General features: G+C 45.2%; 1 protein-coding gene across 1 annotated transcript in view; it reads right to left on the bottom strand.

Moving 5' to 3' along the window:
• Positions 1-26,416, bottom strand: part of LOC126281236 (endochitinase-like) — an 87,899-nt gene that overhangs the window by 20,260 nt on the left and 41,223 nt on the right. Inside the window, exons 4-7 of the mRNA XM_049980008.1 lie at positions 24,112-24,277; positions 18,709-18,931; positions 14,763-14,886; positions 3,424-3,621 (exon numbers count right to left, since the gene is read on the bottom strand). Coding sequence (XP_049835965.1) covers positions 3,424-3,621; positions 14,763-14,886; positions 18,709-18,931; positions 24,112-24,277 — 711 coding nt within the window. The remainder of the gene's footprint in view (positions 1-3,423; positions 3,622-14,762; positions 14,887-18,708; positions 18,932-24,111; positions 24,278-26,416) is intronic.

Here is a 26,416-nt window from a genome sequence, read left to right as displayed (position 1 = left end):
TGCTTTTTATGTAACTGATGTTTATTGATGCAAAAGACTTCTCCACAAACGTGTACATTACACTAAATTATCTGGTTTCTGTGAACATGGAATTCCTTTTAGGTGCCTCACACCAGTGTGCGCAAAGCTTTAAAATTTTAATAATTTTTGTCACCTTGTGGCAACCAGTGGTGCAAAAATCTGCTTCGCAGACATGTACATTGTTTCACATTCCTGCTTTCCCTAATTGTGGAAATTAGTGAGGTAACGATTTCTTCTGTTTGCTTTTCGGCTGTCTAAGTACTTTCTTTTTACATTTTCGGTATTTACTGATGATACTGTCTGTTCTGTACTTTGTCGGCTTCACAGTTGTAAACATATAATTTTTTGTCAGCTGTTTGCCGTTGTGCAGTACAGTATCTGTCTGAATAAATTTTTTGATAAATTATTGATTATTTCTCAGAATCTAAAGATTTGTATTAAGCCCTTCCCCTGCGTGGAGTACAATTACTACTTTCTTTGAAATTTAAATATCTCTCTGTGGGACAAATTAATAAATAATTTTACTTCGAAAGGTTTTTCTTTGTTTAGCACCTTACTGGACCCAGATCCTGATTCACTTGCGTTTCACTGGTTTTTAAATTAAATACTCGCATTCTGCTCTAGACGGGCTAATCACACCTGACCGACCACCGTGTCATCCTCTGCCAATGGCGTCATCAGATGTGACATAGAAGGGCATGTGGACAGCACACTGCCGGACATTGTCGGATTTCTTGACGGTGGAACCGTTACTAATCGGTCGAGTGGCTCCTCTGTTGGCCTCACGAGGCTGAGTACGCCCCATGTGAGTCCTCACACGAAAGAAAAACATCTGGCAGTACCAGGAGTTGAAGCCGGGTGGCCCAGCATGGCAGTCGGCCACGCCGCCCACTCACCGACAGAGATCTTTGGCGCTACTCGACTGACTGCTACTCCCAGAACCACATTCTCCTACCGTTGAACTTGTAGGGAGTGATGATCTGCGGGTAGTAAGGTTCTGAGCGAAAATAAAATGTTTCAAGTAAAATTTTTCATTAATTTGTTCCACAGGGCGATTTTTAAATTTGAAAGCGAGTAATATTTGCTCGCTGCATAGACCAAGTTTCAAAACAAAACCTTAGGTTCTGAGTTATGGCTAAAAATTTATCACACATTTATTCAAAGAGATTGTGTAATACATATCAGCAAATAGCTGACACATGACAATATATGTATGTCGGTGAAGCAAACAGAATACGGAACAGACAGTAGCACCAGTAAATACTAAGAATTTGAAAAAAATTAAATACGCAGCTGAAAAGCACGCAGGAGAGATTGTTATCTCACTAGTTCGTACAGACATAGAAAGCGGAAATGTGAAATAATGTACACGTCTCTCAAGCAGATTTTTGCACCACTATACATCACAAGATGAGACAATTTCTACAGTTTTAAAGCGTTCCGTACGTGGTTGTGAAGCAGCTAAATAGAATTGCACAGTCATAAAAAACAGAATATTTTGAATAATGTATACGCCTGTGAAGCAGACTGAGGCTACCAAGCACTTTTATGAGTAACGAAATCCCAGGCAGTCTTAGCACCTCAAGCACGTAAATTAGGCGAATGCATTAACGGCTGGAAGCGCGGCCGACGTTCCAGACAGTTGCTTGAGAAATTCTAAAACGTACACACAAAATAAAAATTAAATTTAGACAGCAAGTGCACGAAATCAGTAGGCAGTCCCCCAATCACAACTGAAGCACGAGGGTATACAACTGAGGCCATTTGATCCACTAGTATCTGGTAAGAGAATAATTGTAAAATGACACTCCCTTACCATCAAATAAGTACTTGTTTTAGAGCAGTTCTTGTTGACATGATGCTGATCCACAGAAAGGCATCGCCCATACACGGCCAGTACAACGATCGGAATCGGTTTATTGTCAAAAAGCAAACGATTCTCAGATGTGACTGCACAGGGAGTGGGTATCGTCTCGTCAATATTGACCAACACTTCATGCCCACAAAAACGTTTCTCACCTTCGTTTCTGTATCAGGCTGACGCAAATCATGGACAGCGTATGTGGCCACATCGACCAGTCAAGGCAGCAGAAACATGCCTGAAGTCCAATTCCAGAATATGCAGAATATGACCCATCACCGTAGAGCTGGGGTGAAGTTGCAACTACCCAGTAGGCGAAGGCTCGGATCGCGAAATAAACATCAACCGTACAGATACAATGAGCTATCACCACGGTTTCGAGGTACAAACCTCGGTACCACGAGCCCTGTGTTCAAAACCCAATCATCCTTTTTATTTATTTTATACATTAACTTTTTCATATATATATATATATGTGTGTGTGTGTGTGTGTGTGTGGGTTTGTGTGTGAGTGAGTGTGTGTGTGGGGGGGGGGGGTGTAGGTGTATGGTATTTTCAAGGGTTACAATGTTTTAAACACTCATATACTTACATTTCATTATTATACAGTTATTATAGTCATTCTTATATTTTATTGCTAGTTTTTTCTTCAGGAAGATTTCGTGCATTCCCTTGGCTGATACCGGTCGTAGAAACATTCGAACCATACAAATTCCGAGCACCACGAGCGTCTCCATAAGGCAGGTTTGCCACAGTGACATTTCTTTGCATGAATCTCATTTGGGAAAGACACGTCATTAACATAACTGAGGATTTCATGCGCTGGCAATAATTTCGCGGCAAACCACGCATAACAGATCACTTTATAGAAGACTGACGCTTACAAGTGATTATGAATCAAGATACACAAAAGAACTCCGCCAAAAACAATTTGAAATAAATTGTCATTTATTTATTTATTTAAATTAATTCGCTAGACATACTATTAGTAGACGAATAAGAACAGCGTTATTTCAATAAACATTGGAAAACATTCGTGTAGTAATATTCTACGGTCATTCGTACAAAAATGAAAAATAATAACAGTAATCAGGTTTCGAAAAGAGGGGGCAAAATTACGGAGCCGTGACGTTAGCTACTGTACCACTGCACCTGTTAAACCAAACGCTCGCTAAAAGGCAGATAAAATACCCCAAAAACTTTTAACGGTCTTTTTCCCAGGAATTGGTGGGTATAAATGGCTAAGCCGAGATACGTATTTGGTTATTTGGACTCTTCTTTCACCGACCGAAGTTTCTGGGAAATCCTGTTATGGCACTTGCCCTTTTTTCCTCGTAAGCAACACTAGGGGAAAAAGTTTCCTCAAAAACAGTAATCGATATAACCACGCGCATGGCTTGTTTACTCATAGATTCATATAATTTTTATAGTCTTCCTCACTTTCTTATGGATTACCGAAACGTATTCTATTTTCCCATCACTAGCTACATCCTCTTTGTTGAGACGAGGCGGTAGCCTGTGCGCCCAGGTAGCGTACGCACCTCGTAGTAGGCGAGGAAGCCCTTGGCCTGCGTGTAGTTGCCCGGCTTGCCGCCGCCCGCCTCCTTGTTGATGTACGTGCCGAGCTTATAGTCCTTGTTGCCCGCGCTGAGCGTGAAGCTGCGACCGTAGAAGGGCACGCCCACCACCAGCTTGTGCGCGGGGCAGCCCATGTCCTGCCACAGCTTCAGCCCGTCGTGCTGCAAAACACAGGCAGCGGCGTCACTTCATTGCTGGACAGCTAATATAGTGTATTACAGAATAAGAAGGAAAGGCTGAAAGATGGAAGGAATACACAGAGAGGCTATACAGAGGAGAGAAACTGGAAGACAACACTGTGTGAAGGAAAAGGAAGTTGACATATACTGAGGCGACACAAGTCATGGGATATCTCTTAATATTGTGCCGGTCCTCCTTTTGCCCAGCGTAGTGAAGCAACTGAACGTGGCATGGACTCAAAAGGTCGCTGGAAGTCTCCTCCAGAAATATTGTGCCATGCTACCTCTATGTTGTTGTTGTTGTGGTCTTCAGTCCAGAGACTGGTTTGATGCAGCTCTCCGTGCTACTCTATCATGTGCAAGGTTCTTCATCTCCCAGTACCTACTGCAACCTACATCCTTCTGAATCTGTTTAGTGTATTCCTCTCTTGGTCTCCCTCTACGATTTTTACCCCCCACGCTGAACTACAAGACTAAATTGGTGATCCCTTGATGGCTCAGAATATGCTCTAGCAACCGATCCCTTCTTCGAGTCAAGTTCTGTTCAGTACCTCGTCATTAGTTATGTGATCTACCCATCTAATCTTCAGCATCCTTCTGTAGCACCACATTTGGAAAGCTTCTATTCTCTTCTTGTCCAAACTATTTATCGTCCATGTTTCACTTCCATACATAGCTACACTCCATACAAATACTTTCAGAAATGATTTCCTGACACTTAAATCTATACTCAATGTTAACAAATTTCTCTTCTTCAGAAATGCTTTCCTTGCCATTGCCAGTCTACATTTTATATCCTCTCTATATCGGCCATCATCAGATATTTTGCTCCCCAAATAGCAAAACTCCTTCAATACTTTTAGTGTCTCATTCCCTAATCTAATTCCCTCATCATCAACCGACTTAATTCGACTACATTCCATTATCCTTGTTTTAGTTTTGTTGATGTTCATCTTGTATCCTCCTTTCAAGACACTATCCATTCCGTTCAACTGCTCTTCCAAGTCATTTGCTGTCTCTGACAGAATTACAATGTCATCGGTGAACCTCAAAGTTTTCATTTCTGCTACCTCTTTAGTCGTTCATAATTGCGAAACTGTTGCCGGTGCAAGATTTTGTGCACAACCGACCTCTCAATTAAGTCCCTTAAATGTTCGATAAGATTCATGTCGTGCGATCTGGGTGGCCTAATCATTCGCACGACTTGTCCAGAATGTTCTGACATGGTGCAACGTCATCCATTAAAATTCCTTCGTTGTGTGGGAACATGATGTTCATGAATAGCTGCAAATGGTCTCCAAGCAGCCCAACATAACTATTTCCAGCCAATGAGCAGTTCAGTTGGACCATATGACGCAGTCAGTTCTATGCGTACACAGCCCACACCATTATGGAGCCATCACCAGCTTCCACAGTGCCTTGTTGATAGCCTGGGTCCATGGCATTGTGGGGTCTTCGCTACACTCGCTCTCTCATCAGCTCTTACACAACTGAAATCGGGACTCATCTGATCAGGTCCCGGTTTTCCAGTCGTCTGGGGTCCAACCGACATGGTCACGAGCCCAGGAGAGGCGCTGCAACGATATGGTGCTTCTAACAAAGTCACTGGCATCGGTCGTCTGCTGCCAGAGCCCATTAACCCCTAATTTCGCCGCACTGTCCTAACGGATACGTCATGGTGCTTCTAACAAAGCCACTGGCATCGGTCGTCTGCTGCCAGAGCCCATTAACCCCTAATTTCGCCGCACTGTCCTAACGGATACGTCATGGTGCTTCTAACAAAGCCACTGGCATCGGTCGTCTGCTGCCAGAGCCCATTAACCCCTAATTTCGCCGCACTGTCCTAACGGATACGTCATGGTGCTTCTAACAAAGCCACTGGCATCGGTCGTCTGCTGCCAGAGCCCATTAACCCCTAATTTCGCCGCACTGTCCTAACGGATACGTCATGGTGCTTCTAACAAAGCCACTGGCATCGGTCGTCTGCTGCCAGAGCCCATTAACCCCTAATTTCGCCGCACTGTCCTAACGGATACGTCATGGTGCTTCTAACAAAGCCACTGGCATCGGTCGTCTGCTGCCAGAGCCCATTAACCCCTAATTTCGCCGCACTGTCCTAACGGATACGTCATGGTGCTTCTAACCAAGCCACTGGCATCGGTCGTCTGCTGCCAGAGCCCATTAACCCCTAATTTCGCCGCACTGTCCTAACGGATACGTCATGGTGCTTCTAACAAAGCCACTGGCATCGGTCGTCTGCTGCCAGAGCCCATTAACCCCTAATTTCGCCGCACTGTCCTAACGGATACGTCATGGTGCTTCTAACAAAGCCACTGGCATCGGTCGTCTGCTGCCAGAGCCCATTAACCCCTAATTTCGCCGCACTGTCCTAACGGATACGTCATGGTGCTTCTAACCAAGCCACTGGCATCGGTCGTCTGCTGCCAGAGCCCATTAACCCCTAATTTCGCCGCACTGTCCTAACGGATACGTCATGGTGCTTCTAACAAAGCCACTGGCATCGGTCGTCTGCTGCCAGAGACCATTAACCCCTAATTTCGCCGCACTGTCCTAACGGATACGTCATGGTGCTTCTAACAAAGCCACTGGCATCGGTCGTCTGCTGCTAGAGCCCATTAACCCCTAATTTCGCCGCACTGTCCTAACGGATACGTCATGGTGCTTCTAACAAAGCCACTGGCATCGGTCGTCTGCTGCCAGAGCCCATTAACCCCTAATTTCGCCGCACTGTCCTAACGGATACGTCATGGTGCTTCTAACCAAGCCACTGGCATCGGTCGTCTGCTGCCAGAGCCCATTAACCCCTAATTTCGCCGCACTGCCCTAACGGATACGTCATGGTGCTTCTAACAAAGCCACTGGCATCGGTCGTCTGCTGCCAGAGCCCATTAACCCCTAATTTCGCCGCACTGTCCTAACGGATACGTCATGGTGCTTCTAACAAAGCCACTGGCATCGGTCGTCTGCTGCCAGAGCCCATTAACCCCTAATTTCGCCGCACTGTCCTAACGGATACGTCATGGTGCTTCTAACAAAGCCACTGGCATCGGTCGTCTGCTGCCAGAGCCCATTAACCCCTAATTTCGCCTCACTGCCCTAACGGATACGTCATGGTGCTTCTAACAAAGCCACTGGCATCGGTCGTCTGCTGCCAGAGCCCATTAACCCCTAATTTCGCCGCACTGTCCTAACGGATACGTCATGGTGCTTCTAACAAAGCCACTGGCATCGGTCGTCTGCTGCCAGAGCCCATTAACCCCTAATTTCGCCGCACTGTCCTAACGGATACGTCATGGTGCTTCTAACCAAGCCACTGGCATCGGTCGTCTGCTGCCAGAGCCCATTAACCCCTAATTTCGCCGCACTGCCCTAACGGATACGTCATGGTGCTTCTAACAAAGCCACTGGCATCGGTCGTCTGCTGCCAGAGCCCATTAACCCCTAATTTCGCCGCACTGTCCTAACGGATACGTCATGGTGCTTCTAACAAAGCCACTGGCATCGGTCGTCTGCTGCCAGAGCCCATTAACCCCTAATTTCGCCGCACTGTCCTAACGGATACGTCATGGTGCTTCTAACAAAGCCACTGGCATCGGTCGTCTGCTGCCAGAGCCCATTAACCCCTAATTTCGCCGCACTGCCCTAACGGATACGTCATGGTGCTTCTAACAAAGCCACTGGCATCGGTCGTCTGCTGCCAGAGCCCATTAACCCCTAATTTCGCCGCACTGTCCTAACGGATACGTCATGGTGCTTCTAACAAAGCCACTGGCATCGGTCGTCTGCTGCCAGAGCCCATTAACCCCTAATTTCGCCGCACTGTCCTAACGGATACGTCATGGTGCTTCTAACAAAGCCACTGGCATCGGTCGTCTGCTGCCAGAGCCCATTAACCCCTAATTTCGCCGCACTGTCCTAACGGATACGTCATGGTGCTTCTAACAAAGCCACTGGCATCGGTCGTCTGCTGCCAGAGCCCATTAACCCCTAATTTCGCCGCACTGTCCTAACGGATACGTCATGGTGCTTCTAACAAAGCCACTGGCATCGGTCGTCTGCTGCCAGAGCCCATTAACCCCTAATTTCGCCGCACTGTCCTAACGGATACGTCATGGTGCTTCTAACCAAGCCACTGGCATCGGTCGTCTGCTGCCAGAGCCCATTAACCCCTAATTTCGCCGCACTGTCCTAACGGATACGTCATGGTGCTTCTAACAAAGCCACTGGCATCGGTCGTCTGCTGCCAGAGACCATTAACCCCTAATTTCGCCGCACTGTCCTAACGGATACGTCATGGTGCTTCTAACAAAGCCACTGGCATCGGTCGTCTGCTGCTAGAGCCCATTAACCCCTAATTTCGCCGCACTGTCCTAACGGATACGTCATGGTGCTTCTAACAAAGCCACTGGCATCGGTCGTCTGCTGCCAGAGCCCATTAACCCCTAATTTCGCCGCACTGTCCTAACGGATACGTCATGGTGCTTCTAACCAAGCCACTGGCATCGGTCGTCTGCTGCCAGAGCCCATTAACCCCTAATTTCGCCGCACTGCCCTAACGGATACGTCATGGTGCTTCTAACAAAGCCACTGGCATCGGTCGTCTGCTGCCAGAGCCCATTAACCCCTAATTTCGCCGCACTGTCCTAACGGATACGTCATGGTGCTTCTAACAAAGCCACTGGCATCGGTCGTCTGCTGCCAGAGCCCATTAACCCCTAATTTCGCCGCACTGTCCTAACGGATACGTCATGGTGCTTCTAACAAAGCCACTGGCATCGGTCGTCTGCTGCCAGAGCCCATTAACCCCTAATTTCGCCTCACTGCCCTAACGGATACGTCATGGTGCTTCTAACAAAGCCACTGGCATCGGTCGTCTGCTGCCAGAGCCCATTAACCCCTAATTTCGCCGCACTGTCCTAACGGATACGTCATGGTGCTTCTAACAAAGCCACTGGCATCGGTCGTCTGCTGCCAGAGCCCATTAACCCCTAATTTCGCCGCACTGTCCTAACGGATACGTCATGGTGCTTCTAACCAAGCCACTGGCATCGGTCGTCTGCTGCCAGAGCCCATTAACCCCTAATTTCGCCGCACTGCCCTAACGGATACGTCATGGTGCTTCTAACAAAGCCACTGGCATCGGTCGTCTGCTGCCAGAGCCCATTAACCCCTAATTTCGCCGCACTGTCCTAACGGATACGTCATGGTGCTTCTAACAAAGCCACTGGCATCGGTCGTCTGCTGCCAGAGCCCATTAACCCCTAATTTCGCCGCACTGTCCTAACGGATACGTCATGGTGCTTCTAACAAAGCCACTGGCATCGGTCGTCTGCTGCCAGAGCCCATTAACCCCTAATTTCGCCGCACTGCCCTAACGGATACGTCATGGTGCTTCTAACAAAGCCACTGGCATCGGTCGTCTGCTGCCAGAGCCCATTAACCCCTAATTTCGCCGCACTGTCCTAACGGATACGTCATGGTGCTTCTAACAAAGCCACTGGCATCGGTCGTCTGCTGCCAGAGCCCATTAACCCCTAATTTCGCCGCACTGTCCTAACGGATACGTCATGGTGCTTCTAACAAAGCCACTGGCATCGGTCGTCTGCTGCCAGAGCCCATTAACCCCTAATTTCGCCGCACTGCCCTAACGGATACGTCCCACATTGATTTCTCCTACTATTTGAAGCAGTGTTGCTTATCTGTTAGCACTGATAACTCTAAGGAAATGCCGCTGCTCTTGGTCATTACGTGAAGGCCGTCGGCCACTGTGTTGTCTGTGGTGGAAGGTAATGTTGACATTTGGTATTCTCGGTACACTCTTAACACTGCTGATCTTGGAATACTGAACTCCTAATGATTTCCGAAATGGAATGTCCCATGTGTCTAGTTCCAACTACCATTCCGCGTTTGAAGTACATTAATTTCCGTCGTGCTGCCATAATCACGTCGCAAACTTTTTCACATGAGTCGGCTGAGTACAAATGACATCTCCGCCAATTAATTGCCCTTTGATACCTTGTGTACGTGATACTACGGCCATCAGTTTTGTATATGGTTATGTCGCTATCCCATGACTCTTGTCACCTCAGTGAAAAGGACACAAACAAAGATGACATTTTGTGAAGGTAGAGGAAGATTCGAAAATCTTATAATATAACACGAGCTCAAACGCAATGACGTATCTCGAACAGAATGACCTCCAAGCACCGTGGATTTCAGAAACATTCGTCATGCCAACTCAATCTATTCTTTTCTGACGTGACAGCAATGAAGTCAGTTGGACTATATATTTTTTTTTTTTTTTGATATCTGAAAAGTATTCCATTCTGTATCACACTTCAACTTATTATCGAGCGAAACTTATGATTCGATTGAGGATTCGTTAGTAAGGAGAACGGAGCATGTTATGTTGGACGAAGAATCATCGACAGAAGTAGAAGGCACTTCAGGCATGCTCCAGAAAAGTGTGTTGGGTCTCTTGCTGTTCATGTTCTTCATTAATAATCCGCTAAATAACAGTCTGTTATTACGACTGTATATTTTAAATAGGGTTTGTTTTTAATAACAATAAAAATACTGTAAATACCATTAAAATATATTTCTGTTCATTTCTACCTACTTTTACCAAGTTTTCTACATAATTTCCGTTCCTGTTCAATCATTTGTCATACTGCTCAACAAGTATTTCAATTATGAAATCAAAGGGATCTGCCGGCTGTAAAGAAACCCAGTCAATGACTGCAGTTTTCACTTCTTCGTCGTCTTTCAAACGTAGACCACCAACGAACTCCTTCAAGTCCCGAAACAAGTTCAAGGTCTGGACTGTAAGTTGGACGATCTAATTGTTCCCACCATGCTACACGATGCCGTCTGCTTTGTACGGTATGCTGGAGCTTTTTTCACTTGACAATCGAATTACAGGTCGTATCTCACAATTGTCGGGTTACTTAGCTTTCTTAAATATTATAAGCTTCGACAGCTCAGCACACAGGCAGACAGTACAGTTGCAAATGGTGTCTAAAGAGCGCAAAGCATGCTGGGAGCCGTCGCGCGCACTGCACTCTTACTGTAATTCGCAAATGGGTCTTATCTAAGAAATACCCCTCGTAGTAACCCCATCATTTTTGCAAATGATGCAGTTATCTGTAATTAAATTCTCTCTGAAAAAATCTGCACAAATATTGCCAGACATTGGCAAGATTTCAGTGTGGTGCAAAGATCAGTTACTTATCTTTAAACGTTCAGAATTGTAGAGTTGTGTGCTCCAGTAATCGTAAACAGGTATCTTTTGACTACAACATCAATGAGCTACAGTTAAAATAAGGAAACTAATGCACATAACAGGGGTAACAATTTGTAGGTGCACGAAATGGAGAGATCACATAGTCGCAGTGCTAAGTACAACAGGGGGCAGACTTCGGTTCATACTAGGAAAACGCAATCTGTCTAGAAATGAGACTGCTTGCAGAACACTTCTGCGAACCACCCTAGAGGACTTAGCAAGTTTATGGCAACCATACCAGAAAGGACTATCAGGAGATACTCTTCGTATACAAAGGGCAGCACAAATGGTAACATATTTGTTTGACCTATGACAGAACGTCACACAGATGCCAAAACCAGAACAGACGAACACTTGAAGACAACCGCACCGAAAACCCTGAGAACTTGAAGGAAAAATTTGACAGATTACTGTAGGACTCCAGTCAAAACGAGGCACGTAGAGTAAATGACAGTCACTCAGAAATGTACTTGGGGCATCCAACCACGACAAAGCTGTTAGCAGGTATGCAGAATGTATGAGACATATGAAATACCCTCAGACTTCAAGCACAAAATATCCAAAAAATAGTGAATATTTTATAGAGGATATTGGACATGTGGGTTTCGGAGGAAGGCTTTGCTTTGGGAAGGTGCACTCGTGATCGACAGAAGGCAGTCAGTAAATCTCATTAGGAGAGGATACAGGGAGTTTTCCCAGAAGCGGGGCTGTGGTCGGATCCGTGCTTTTGTGAGCAGAGCCAGTGATAAGCCTGGCTGAGGGTAGGAGACGCCATGCCATCACTGCCATCCTCAGTGAATAATTGAGTACAACATTTTTGGTTTCTCTGTGCGAAGAACGAACGTTGATATAATGTGGTAGCACCCGGCCAGTAAGAGGAAGACTGTTAGTTTAGCTTCAAAATTTTTGTCATCCAATCAAATTGTGTGCCCCACCACGATACTTGGAGTGAAGCAGTCAAATAATCGAGGAGACACTGCACTAGGGCAGTACCAGCCTCGTGCCTGTTAATGTGTGTGTTGTACACCAAGAGTGGGAAGTTTCTGATGCATAGCCCTGCTTTTTCATAAAATAAGCGCTATTTTCACCTGTCACATTGGCGACAGTGCTGAGCTATCTTCTCTCTCGAGATTGCACTCACTTATCTAGTTTCATCATAAGCATTTTTATTGACTAAGGAGAGCTGTGTCGATTTCCCTTAGAATATGTTTGGAATGTGTTATTTCTTACAGTATTCAGAGGTAACAAGCAACAACATTTTACACCAATGTCACACCACGACACAGGTCCAAGGTCACTCCCCAAGTAAGCTAACTGTATTTTCATGGTGCTGTGACTTATCTTTATAGACGGGTCGAAAAAAGGCTAATCTACATCTGCAACATGTTTAGATAATATTCAGACAGCGCTGAAATTTTGGAGTTATCAGGAACAAAGTACAGGGAGTGTGAGGTTACCTTCATTGAGCAACAGCATTAAAGGATCACTTTTTCAAAGTCCCGTAGTTCCCACCCGCTCCGGCGCTTAAGTTTGAAATTTGGCGCAGAGGTGCGTACAGTATTCGGATCGACGATTCTTCAAACACCAACATGTCGAGACATGCGAAGGAAAGGACAAAGCTCAGAAATTAACGAAATTCATGTGAGTCGTAAGACGGGTTAACGATGTCACATTGGCACCAAATTTCATCATAGTTCTACCTAACACCAAAGTGAATGTGTCGTACTATGAGAAGATCACCACAGCCCCCCTTATCAACATTTCAACCCTTCTTTCGACGTCTCTGTGATGGATATCAGAATCGTGACATCCAGCATCGAAATTGCGCGTTGTTCTTATAGGTGGGCGAGGAAGATATTTCATACACAACGCCGCCCAAAACTGACACGAAAAGGACCTCAATGAAACGACCTCTGCCACTGGAGCGTTGATTCCCCGCACATTTCGTGCCTGGAAACGACAGCTCGCAGTGCGACGAGCAACTGGGAGATGTTATTGACTACCTTTGACACTACGGACAGCCTCAGATGTTTCAACCCTCCTCCGAAGACATTGCGGGGCTGCATCCACTTTGAAAGTGATCGCTCCCCTTTGGAGTGCAGCGCGACAGCATTTGATGCTCTCTGTACAGGCTGGAACACTAGAGACTGTTCCAAACCATTTGACGAAATTTGAACGATGCAGAAAAGGGTACTTACGCTTTTTCAGCCCTCCCATTTTCCGCCCTCTTGTGGCGGGATCACACGGAAGTGCAACACTAACATGTGCGTGAATAAAATGCAAAAGGGTCCCTCTAAGACCCTTCCTCTATTCGGCCACCGTCGGTGCCACTCACGCAACTTTGTTGAGCACATTACAAATGTACCTGCCAGAAACTTCGGCGCCAGTTCAGCCTGGCGGCTGCTCTATCGCCTGAAGATAGGGAAACCCGACCCTAGGGGTAAGAAGGGGTTGCCGAACCATCAGGCACTAGAGAGCCCGCCAGGCTGATTTAGTGCCGAAATTTCTGAAGATACACTTCTAACGTGCTCAACAACGTTGCGTGGATGGGACCGACGGCGTTGCCGGATTGAGGGAGGGTTTAGAGGGACTCTTCCGTTTGATTCACACACAACGGTATGTGTCACAGTTCCAGCCTCCATCGCAGAGGTGTCCAAACAGGGGTGGAATGTGAGTTAGAGGGGCTCTGACGACCTTCCCATTCTGTGAAACGCACGCGGTGGCGTTGGGCAGAATTGTGATGACGTTTACTACCAATTAACCCACCTCATGGCTCACATGAATTTCCTACCTGTGGCATTATCCTCACGTGAGTCGACCCCTTGCCGGTAGAAGCATCATCAAGATCGAGATTGACGTCGCAGTGTGGCACGCCTTTGTACTATTACCGAGAAAGGTCGTAAGCACCTTTGAATCAAATTTCAAACCTAAGCGTCGCAACGGGTGTGAATTACGGAGTTTCGAAAAAGTGATCCTTTAATTTTGTTGCGCAGTGTATAAACTTTAGAGGCAGCAGCTGTGACAGTCAAAGGAGATGAAAGAGGGGGAGTTTTCGGTAAGGAATAAAAGAGGCTTGTAAGTTATCCCTGCGTTTTTCTAGTCTGCCCCTGCGTCTGCTTCCTAACTTCACAGTGTCTTTTCTGATATCCGCGGATGGACAGCATCTTCGGAAAGTTGCAAAGTTTACTTTCTATGTGGAATCGCGCCATCTATTAAGACGCAAAAAACTATAATATGATCGAGATCATGGTTTGCATGGAAAGTAACTGCTAATTAAGAGATAAAGGGAAAGCTTCTTGAGTAGCCCACTTCTATATTCTACATGCATTGCAGCCAGATGAAGTGTGGCAAGACAGTCGTAACCATCAGCAGACGTGGAACCATCAACCTAACAGGTGATAAGGTAATAATGCCTTTATTATGCTCAAACGGAATTTTATAAAATTCTCAAAAATTATTTTACACCGCATGCATATCTGTGAACGTGTATGGGTTGATATTCAGGACGACCAGGAAATGAAAGACTCTAAACAAATTAGGGAGACGTACTGGAAGAGCAAAGGATGGTTTGGAAAAGGTGGAATCTCTTTCAGGCTCAAGGCACCATTTCAGGCTGTACAGCACTTTTCCAACTACTTGTAGGATAGGATATCTGCATACGGCACTAATTCTGTGTTCCGAACCAATAATGCTCCTGCAAATTGCTTAATATTAAGGGTGTTAATGTTTCTTGTATTGATGTTCGCTGCACGTGTTTAAGGTTGACGTGAATCAGGCTGAGTGAGCCACGTGACGGCACAAAGTGCCGTGTAATACTCACGACGTTGAGCTTCTCGTAGGCCCACTGGTCGTGGGGTCGCTTGTAGAGCGGCGAGTGGGTGTCGGCGAAGCCCGCCCAGTTGCCTCGCAGGTCGTACGACATCACGTGGATCGCGTCCACCAGCCTGCAACACAGCGGAGCCATAGAAGCTTCTGTGTCCTGCGACTAGGCCCCCAGTTGTCCACATTCCAGTCGACTTTCATACGCAGTTTGGGAATATCCAAACTTTTCTACTGTGAATGAAATTCGCTCAACAAAGAGGCCAAACATTTTATTTCCGAATTATGACATCGTCGGCAATAAATATGATTTAAAATGACAGTTGTAGTTGTAGAGGATGTTGTCCCAAAATTTATTCTTGTGGTGTGCATACTGTAAGACCTTCGGTACACACACCATCAGATTATTGGACTTGTCGCTCTAACGAAGTAGGTGAGTGTCAGCAATATGTCTCATGGTCTTACCGTGGCGTGTTTATCTTCTGCTGTTAGGTCAGACGATAGAAATGCCACTTGCAGGCTTAGAGTAGCAGATTGACGGTGACCAACTTTAAACAGAACTTGATTAATTTTCACACACATTTATTAAAATAGTAACAAGCATAAACCTTACGTAACTTGATTCTGGATGCTATTTACAATTGACAAGCTGAAGTTCCTTTGGTCTTGGTACGTTAATCTTATTCTCACACATCTCTGATACTTGACAAAGTGTCTATACATTTATCTTCATGGCTATGTACAGGAATATGATAATCTTATTAGGTGCAGACTGAAACTTGACTATAGACTGGTACAGACAAATGCAGACTGGTACAGACTGGTGCAGACAAATGCAGACTGAGTAATCGGAGGTCTGTACACTCATTATAACACCTCACGCATTTAGGTATCACTGTGCGAGTGTGATCCGCGAGGAGAGAAGGTTCTACGTTAGCAGCAACCTCATTGGCTGCATTACATATTAACACGCGGATCGGTGGAAGCAGAACTTGGTCCGTCCCTAAAGCAGCGCCATCTCGTAATGCGGAGACTGCCGAGCGCTGCGCCTGCGCTGTTGTGCTTAGCGGGGCCCGCTCTAGTGGGAAAGTTTTGTATGCGCTGACTACGCGGAACTATGTACACAACAATTCTAAAAAAAAAGGCGTGGCCTAACCTGAATATTTTAATAGAGCCTGCAAACATCCAAGGAAAATGTAAATTATAGAGTGCAGTCATCAGTCTTCCTTTTTAAATTTGTTATTGTGTAGATCTAGATTTCAGCTAGAAGCTAGCCATTCTCAATGCTAAGAATACAGGAAGTACATAGTTAGATGATGCTGTAAAAAGTTACAAGTAATGGCTTAACTCATATGGTTTGTATATTACATACTACTATTATTTTCACTCAATGCATGTAATCCCTGTTGGTCGGGCTTCATCCTCAGTTCATTTAACACTACTGTTTGTGGAAGGCAGGCTGTATGCAGAACACATCGGTTGGTTATAATATAACAGTGCTGTGAAATATACAAAACATATAAGTTAACCTATTATTTGTAACTTTTTACGACATCATCTAACTATGTGCTTTTTGTGTCCTTAGCATTGAGAATGGCTAGCTTCTAGCCGAAACCTAGATCTGCACAATAAAATTTCAAAAGGACGACTGATCGCTGCAATCTATAATTTACAAGTCAATATAACAGTCGCTGAGTGCAACAGCTTTGTGAATGGAAGGTAACCTGATCCATGGAAAAGACTAGGCCTTCTGGTTGGAATTAATGTCTTGTCACAAATGAACGATAAGCCACAACTGCCACTGGCATCGTTAAAATACTGGTACCTTTGCTCGCCTGCTCAGTGTAATGCTGAAATGGAATCTTACAAACAGGTCGAAGAGTGTTTTGCGCCACACTCGTATCTGTGAACGTACATGAGGTAAAATGAAAGAATAACGATTATGCATCTAAAGAAATGAATACAGTGAAATAAAAAAACAGTAATAAAAAAGACAGTCTGTTCGAAGTACACGAGTATGAACTAAATTCTACTGCTGGATGACATTCTTGGCAGATTAAAATTGTGAGCTGGACCGGGATTCGAACCCAGGGCCTTTCATATAGGCGCACATGGGCCTTTCATATAGGCGCACACTCTGCTGCAGAATGAAAAATTCACTGAGGGATTCAGTTTCTGTTGCTCTTTCTCATCCTCTGTAACAAGCTTTGTTATTTATCGGCAATGACAGTGAACCCCCTGAAGCCATCCAATGTGTGAAGCGCGTTCTCGCGACGAGACTGCAAGTTTTTACTGCTGGCCTGGATGTTTGATTAGAGGATCATGTCCCGTTACTACACTACTAGCCATTAAAATTGCTACACCACGAAGATGACGTGCGACAGAATCGAAATTTAACCGACAGGGAGAAGATGCTGTGATATGCAAATGATTAGCTTTACAGAGCATTCACACAAGGTTGGCGCCGGTGGCAACACCTACAACGTGCTGAGATGAGGAAAGTTTACAACCGATTTCTCATACACAAGCAGCAGTTGACCGGCGTAGCCTCGTGAAACATCGTTGTGATGCCTCGTGTAAGGAGGAGAAATGCGTACCATCACGTTTCCCATTTTGATAAAGATCAGATTGTAGCCTATCACGATTGCGGTTTATCGTTTCGCGACTTCGCTGCTCGCGTTGGTCGAGATCCAATGACTGTTAGCAGAATATGGAATCAGTGGGTTCAGGAGGGTAACGCCGTGCTGGATCCCAACGGCCTCGTATGACTAGCAGTCGAGATGACAGGCATCTTATCCGCATGGCTGTAACGGATCGTGCAGCCACGTCTCGATCCCTGAGTCAACAGATGGGGATGTTTGCAAGACAACAACTATCTGCACGAACAGTTCGACGACGTTTGCAGCAGCATAGCATATCAGCTCGGAGACCATGGATGCGGTTACCCTTGACGCTGCACCACAGACAGGAGCGCCTGCCATGGTGTACTCAATGACGAACCTTGGTGCACCAATGGCAAAACGTCATTTTTTAGGATGAATCTAGGTTCTGTTTACAACATCATGGTGGTCGCATCCGTGTTTGGTGACATCGCAGTGAACGCACATTGGAAGTGTGTATTCGTCATCGCCATACTGGCGTATCACCCGGCGTGATGATATGGGGTGCCATTGGTTACACCTCTCGATCACCTCTTGTATGCATTGGCGGCACTTTGAACAATGGAAGTTACATTTCAGATGTCTTACGACATTCTCCAGATCTCTCACCTACTGAAAACGTCTGGTCAATGGTGGCCGAGCAACTGGCTCATCAGAATACGCCAGTCACTACTCTTGATGAACTGTGGTATCGTGTTGAAGCTACATGGGCAGCTGGTCCTGTACACGCCATCCAAGCTCTGTTTGACTCAATGCCTAGGTGTATCAAGGCCGTTATTACGGCCAGAGGTGGTTGTTCGGTGTACTTATTTCTCAGGATCTATGCACCCAAATTGCGTGAAAATGTAATCACATGTCAGTTCTAGTATAATATATTTGTCCAATGAATACCCGTTTATCATCTGCAATTCTTCTTGGTGTAGCACTTTTAATGGCCATTAGTGTACAAAGACCAACAATTACTCCAGGTAGCTAAGAGATGTGTTTGAAATCGGTACATAATACTTGCCAGCCATCCATTCTCTCACTCCACAAACGAATGAAACGTAAAAGTGTTCAAATGTGTGTGAATTCCTAAGGGACCAAACTGCTGCGGTCCTCGATCCATAGACTTACACACTGCTTAATCTAACTTATGCTAAGACTCGGACCTCCGGCGGGAGGGGCCGCGCAATCCGTGACACGGCGCCTCAAACCGCGTCGCCACTCCGCGCGGCTAAATGAAACGTAAGCAAAACCTGATACGCGGTGCAGTGGGAGGCGGCAGAATGCGGGCGCGCCACTCACTCGCAGAGCTCGGGCACGTGGTAGCCCTCCTGCAGGCGGAACTTGGCGAGCGGCACGGCCATGGTGATCTCCCAGCCCTGGCCCTCCGCGTCGAACGCCTCGCGCAGCTCCTGCACGAAGCACTTGAAGTGGTTCTTGTCCGAGAAGCTTCCGCCGCGGTCCGCCGCGCCGGGGTACTCCCAGTCCAGGTCGAAGCCGTCGAAGCCGTACCGCTTCATGTACTCTGCGGGCAGCCGAGGCGCAGCTTAACGCCCTTCCCCAAAGCTACATGCCTCTGCAAGTGTGTCATACTAGTTTCACGAATTAGTCACTGTAGGAGCAATCTGGCCTCTTTTTTTGTTGGCAAACAGAAGGTTATGCTGGAGAGTGTAACATGCAATATCTCAAGCTAAATTCATAGTGTGTGTATGGAGTGAGTATGGCCTACTGCGCATGTTCTCAGCTTGAATATTACATGTATTCGGCTTATTTCATAAACGTTTCTGCGCACGTTTGAGTTTTAGTAACAGTTATGGAGTAATACTGTCGTTGTTGCGGATGTAAAGAGAAGTATGTCAAAGGAGCATCAGGTACTTTTCATGGGTATGTACAACAAATGTACAACTGTAAATATCATTGTTGTGAGGCACTGTATACTGGGTGTTACAAAAAGGTACGGCTAAACTTTCAGGAAACATTTCTAACACAAAACGAAAGAAAATATGTTATGTGGACATGTGTCCGGAAGCGCTTACTTTCCATGTTAGGGCTCATTTTCTTACTTCTCTTCAAATCACGTTAATCATGGAATGGAAACACACAGCAACAGAACGTACCAGCGTGACTTGAAACACTCTGCTACAGGAAATGTTCAAAATGTCCTCCGTTAGCGATGATACATGCATCCACCCTCCGTCGCATGGAATCCCTGATGCGCTAATGCAGCCCTGTTGTTGAGAAGCGTACGAACACTTCGACTGAAATGTGCAGGAGCTCCATCGTGCATGAACCACATGTTGTGTCGTATTTGTAAAGGCACATGTTCTAGCAGCACAGATAGAGCATCCCGTATGAAATCATGATAACGTGCTCCATTGAGCGTAGGTGACTGACGAAACTAAAATGAGCTCTAACATGGAAATTAAGCGTTTCCGGACACATGTCCACATAACGTCTTTCCTTTATTTGTGAGTGAGGAATGTTTCCTGAAAGTTTGGCCGTACCTTTTTGTAACACCCTGTGTACTGAAAAAATCTGGAGACAGGTATTATAAACTCTTTCATTACAGAGATAGTTTCTGTGATTTTATGGCCATGTGTTTACCAGACAAGTGCTACATAAATTTGAAAGTCTGTTTGAGTAAGGTACCAGTCACTGTTTACATATTGGTGCTATGTTCATATGCAGATGAAGCTTATGCATGACAATTTGATTAATTTCCCCAAATTAATGCAAACACTTGTGTGTAACTACGCATTTCAGCATAAGACAATTTCCTGTAAAGTGTCTTGCAACGTAATTGATCAGAACAAATTCGACAATATCAATCAGTACAACATAATAACTAAAAAAAGATATTGTTGGCGCCACTTCTTTTATTACTCCGAAATACGAGCACTGAAATTGCATTTTTATTTTCTTGTCGAGAAAATGTTAATATTTTACTTGTCTATTAAAAAGCAGAAAGGCAAATAAAGAAAAATTGAAAATAATAGTGTACAAGCAAGTGGTGCAAATCGCATACTGCATTTACTGTAACACGCGTACTGCATTTACTGTAACAATTTCATAGGTCCAAATGCATTGGTGACTTGCACAGGGTGAAAATTATTGAACTATACGAAATAAAATCGTCATAACTTTTGAACGATTTGCGTTCGGACGTTCAAACTGCACGGTTAGCCGCGGGGTATGATGGGAATTAGTATGCGCATTATGGTTTCGTTGAGCGACGAAGCCCCCTTGCATTGGGAAAGGTTCGTCAATAAGAGAAACTGGCTCATCTGGGGGACTGAGAATCTGCATTTCACGATCGAGAAGTCTCTTCACCCTCAACACATGACTGTTTGGTGTGCAGTGTCGAGTCACGGAACAATCGGTGCGGTATTCCCTGATGGTACGGTGACTACCGAAAGGTATGTGAACGTTTTGAAGGTGGTTTCATCTCCATAATCCAAAGTGACACTGATTTCGACAAGATCCTGTGGGACCCAACTCTCTTTATTTGTTCATGAGACCCAGAAATTATTAGATACAGGCTCCCAGGTAGATGCTATTTTCCTAGACTTCCGGAAGGCGTTCGATACAGTTCCGCACTGTCGCCTGATAAACAAAGTAAGAGCCTACGGAATATCAGACCAGCTGTGTGGCTGGATTGAAGAGTTTTTAGCAAACAGAACACAGCATGTTGTTATCAATGGAGAGACGTCTACAGACGTTAAAGTAACCTCTGGCGTGCCACAGGGGAGTGTTATGGGACCATTGCTTTTCACAATATATATAAATGACCTAGTAGATAGTGTCGGAAGTTCCATGCGGCTTTTCGCAGATGATGCTGTAGTATACAGAGAAGTTGCAGCATTAGAAAATTGTAGCGAAATGCAGGAAGATCTGCAGCGGATAGGCACTTGGTGCAGGGAGTGGCAACTGACCCTTAACATAGACAAATGTAATGTATTGCGAATACATAGAAAGAAGGATCCTTTATTGTATGATTATATGATAGCAGAACAAGCACTGGTAGCAGTTACTTCTGTTAAATATCTGGGAGTATGCGTACGGAACGATTTGAAGTGGAATGATCATATAAAATTAATTGTTGGTAAGGCGGGTACCAGGTTGAGATTCATTGGGAGAGTCCTTAGAAAATGTAGTCCATCAACAAAGGAGGTGGCTTACAAAACACTCGTTCGACCTATACTTGAGTATTGCTCATCAGTGTGGGATCCGTACCAGATCAAGTTGACGGAGGAGATAGAGAAGATCCAAAGAAGAGAGGCGCGTTTCGTCACAGGCTTATTTGGTAACCGTGATAGCGTTACGGAGATGTTTAGCAAACTCAAGTGGCAGACTCAGTAAGAGAGGCGCTCTGCATCGCGGTGTAGCTTGCTCGCCAGGTTTGGAGAGGGTGCGTTTCTGGATGAGGTATCGAATATACTGCTTCCCCCTACTTATACCTCCCGTGGAGATCACGAATGTAACATTAGAGAGATTCGAGCGCGCACGGAGGCTTTCAGACAGTCGTTCTTCCCGCGAACCATACGCGACTGGAACAGAAAAGGGAGGTAATGACAGTGGCACGTAAAGTGCCCTCCGCCACACACCGTTGGGTGGCTTGCGGAGTATGAATGTAGATGTAGATGTAGAATATGTGATTCATGCAAGACGCTCGACCCCCATCGAAGTGTGAGAGTGATGTCCTGGAGGAGCAAGTTGGGGACCGCATTCTGGGTCTGAGTACCCAGAGGTCACTGACATGGGCCTCTATTGACCGCCATATTATCCGGGTCTGAACGCATGCGACTCTTTTTTGTGAGGATATATTAAAGACTAAGTGTATAGAAATAACCCGAAAGTCATTGCTGAGCTGAAAACAGCTATTCAGGAGGTAATCGGTATCATCGATGTTACGACACTTCAGCGGTCATGCAGAATTTCGCTATTGGTCGGCGCCACATCATCGCCAATGATGGTAGGTACATCGAACATGTCATAACCTATATCATAATATCCGCAGTGTCGTTTACATGTTCAAAATATTATGTGTGCATGCCGTAGTTTGTAACTAATATACGTTTTTTTTCATATAGTTCAATAATTGTCACCCCGTACGTAATGATTAGAACAAAGATTCTGAAATATGAATAAGTGAAAGAGGAAATGTAAAAAAATGGCTCTCAGTTTTTACTCCGTTATCGAAAAAACGCGAATTAAGTGGAATCTGAGCTATGACATTGTGGCGAAAAAGCACACTACCATTGCTCGTCATATCTTTAACGAAAATTCATTTTCTGGTACCAAGCTGTTAAGATGTCTGTAGAACACGTATACAAATTTTTCACGGTAATTATCAAGGTCATCTATTTGTAGCAGTGGAGTAATAAAACTCAAAATACGCTAAGCGCTATACATGTAGGATGCCTAAATTGGATGCTGAAGTACAACTGTCAATGTGTGCCAGTCAAAGAGCCTCGTATTTCGTTTCGTGCCTAACCAGTTTTCATGAAATACTACGAACTCTGCTTGCTAATGCTATAGCTAATACTGCTTTTCACTTTCACTGTTGCATTTGCTTGTAAGTGTTCTGCCTCACTTGTGGTGAGGTTAATAATTACTCTTGTTTCAGTACTCTTTATTGAAGATCAGATATATTGGTATAAATTTGATAGATTTTGTTAGGCAATTTTTATTCCAAATTAAACGTCCAAGCTACCTTCACTCTCTGCAGGGAGCATGTTCCACGAAATGGCGTCACAGTCCACTACTAGAGACACTGAAGGCAGACGACAGACTACGAGGGTCAACTAAGACGTATTTGGCCCCACATGTTTACAGTCGCGACCGTATACATACACTGTAACCAAAGTATAATAAGTGTTCCAAGCAGGTACGAGTATTTTTCACATAATCCCCGATGCAGGTCATCATTTGCCCATTCTAAGTTAGAAACCTTGGCTTTAACATGCTTGCCTTTCGCTTGAGGCGCGAAATCTGGGTTTCAGTCCTGGTTCGGCACGAATTTTCACTGTCGCCATTCCATTTCACAGCTGATGTTCATATTCGTGACTGCGAATACATTTCATGTGAATGCTGGTGGTACACATTCCGCAAGGCTAGTTTCCTGATTAGTGAAAATGAGTTGGCATTACTACAACGACTGAAAACTCAATGCCGTTCGACAAGCAACCTTTTAACCATTTGAAGTGACCGCTGTAAATTTACCTACGAAAGTGTGAAATCTTGTGCGTAAGGGGCACAGCTATGCAAGACTCAAGGAGAGATATTACCGATGTGTGCCTATAGTGTACATGCCTCTCGCAACGCCTGCGTGGAATGTCTGGCTGTTACAACCAGTGGTGACGGTGGGTGTGTGATAGTGAGGTGGTTTCATAGACTGGGTGAGCGCTCTCGTTTGTCCTCCGCACTCGGTATTCGCGGTATTCGTCACTGGTTTCTAGATACTAAGTACTCGGTATTAGGTACTCAATATTCGTTACTAGATATTTTTTACTTGGTACTCGTTACTAGGTACTAGGCATTCGATGGTCTGTACCTGGTACTTGGTACTCGTTGCTAGGTACTAGATCCTCGGTACTAGGTGCTGTGGTACTCGTTATTAGGTACTAGGTATTCGATGGCCTGTACTTGGTACTCGTTGCTGGATACTAGATCCTCGGTACTAGGTACTTGGTACTCGGTACTCACCGACGACGCTGGCGATGAGGCTGCGCCTGCGGGCCGGCACGGCGGCCATGGCGGAGTACTTGCGCCCGCCCTCGGCCCAGCCGCCGATGGCCAGCTGCGTCTTCAGGCCTGGGTACTTGCTCTTCAGCGCCGTGAAGTTGGCGAAGCCGTGGTTCTCCACGTCGTTCTGCCGAAAAGCGTCACACACATACACATATATCGTATATGTCTATGAAATCTTCTTTGAATTGTGCTCAGCACTTGGATTTGTTGTGTGAAAGACATTTTTAATGCAACCCAAAACCGCTATAAATAATCGTATGAATGCGACAGCATGCGTCCCTAAAAAGTTCCAAAACGCGTGGCATAAAACGGAATTTTTCGGTGTTCATACCTCGAGTTCTGTTGGTAGTAAAAAGGTAGCGTCAAGTGTTTTGGATAGCCGTTGGGCGAGGTACGGACCATTTGTGTACCAGTGGAAGGATCGTCTGAGTGTCACAACCTACTTACACATATTCACACACTTTCTCTTGCTTAGGCAAATGGAGCAAATCGGTGAGCCTGATGTGCCTTATGGAGCCGTCATCAGTTCATCGGCGAATCCACAAAAAGCGTATTTTTACTATATTTTTGCCGTCACCAGCGGACCAAAACTCAGTCGAGGATTCCAAGACGGCTATGCACAGCAAATGCTTGAAATTTTTACGATGTATTCCTAAGATCCCGACCTCGAATAATCTTGAAAATTTCCATCATATCTTTACCCGGTTTTGAGCTACAGAGGTTCATAGTTACCCTAACTGTGCACGTAAAATACGCACGTAAAATATGCACGTAAAATCCGGTGTGCAGCAAAAACGTAGATTATTAACTGACGTAGCAAGGAGAAATACGCAGCAAAGTGTCTCCTTATCATCTGGGAACCCCATGTTGTAGTACTGAAACGCACGCAACTTTTTTTCACTTAAAGTGCAGTTTTGTGTTACTTCAATTTCACGTAAGTACTTTTTCTAAGTCTTACTGACCAATACACTTCTTTCCATACGAGTTATATGCCCTTCCGCAACAGGGAAAAGAAGGAAACCAGCGGAAAAATGCTCCGTCGGAGTATAAAAAATGCGTGCTTATTTAAAAGACTGAAAAGTGGGTTATAAGCTCCTGCATCCTGCCTTCCTCAGTACCCTTTAAATTAAAAAAAAATGGAGTGCAAACATATTCGCGCTTTTTTATGCTGTGGGAGATGACTATGGCAGTGGTAAAGATGCGGAAAAGTAATAAATACTGGAAGATAGTAGACAGTGGTTGGTGGTGTTATACAAAGAGTGAAGAACACAATGGCAGTGTGAGGCAAAAAGAGGGACACAGTAACAGTGGAACAAAGTTGACAGTGACAGAACAGTTTTAGCAAAAGAGTGAAGGAGACAGTGCTATGGGGGAGGGCGAAGAATAAAGAGACAGAGAAAGGAAAAGTGAGCGAGAGCCAGTGATAAGGAGAGACAGGGTATATGATAACTGCAACGAGGAAGAGAGACAACGACAGTGAGAAGAGAAAGCAGCAGTAGCAAGGAAGGAATGAGATATTAGCAGTAAGAAAGAGCAAGAGGGAGACAGAACGAAGGGGAGTGTGGCCGTGGCACAGGAGACAATGACAGAGAGTCACAAAGGGATAATGACAATGAGTTGCGCTGAAAGAGTGATTGAGAATGGGCAACTGCGAGTGGATGGGTATACGCGACTTGCAGCAATGGACTAGCGGATATGAGTGCCTTACTCTTTGGGAGGCAAGTGGGAGTTTTCGGTGAGCTACATGTTAAAGAGAGCGCGAATGTGATGGCATGCCAAAATTTTGGGGAAATTTTTAAAGGTGTTGAGGAAGGTGGCATCTGGTACTCCACTTTTCACTCAGGTCATATAGTTCCATGAGGTTTAGGGATTTCACCTAGATGACGTCGACATCTTGCCACGATATTTTGGCTGACAACGAGGAAGGTGTCCGATGTTATTATGGCAGTACGACGGGACTTAACAGACTTGAATGCTAAATAGTAGTTGGAGCTAGACGCATGTAATATTCTGTTTAGGAAATCGTCAAGCAATTCAATATTTCGAGATACATAGCGTCAAGAATATACCGAGAATACCAAATTTCAGGCATTACCTCTTACCATGGACCACGCAATGCCTGTCGCCATTCACTTTACTACCGAGAGAAGAGGCAGAGTTGTCAGTGCTAACAGACAATCATTTCCGAGTGAAATAACTGCAGAAATCAACGTAGGACATACGGCCAACGTATCGTTAAGATAGTGCTGTGAAATTTTCCGTC

The sequence above is a fragment of the Schistocerca gregaria genome, chromosome 7 (assembly GCF_023897955.1).
Source record: "Schistocerca gregaria isolate iqSchGreg1 chromosome 7, iqSchGreg1.2, whole genome shotgun sequence".
Lineage (NCBI taxonomy): Eukaryota > Metazoa > Arthropoda > Insecta > Orthoptera > Acrididae > Schistocerca > Schistocerca gregaria.
The sequence above is the reverse complement of the archived record's forward strand: the minus strand, read 5'-3'. Positions and strand labels throughout refer to the sequence as shown.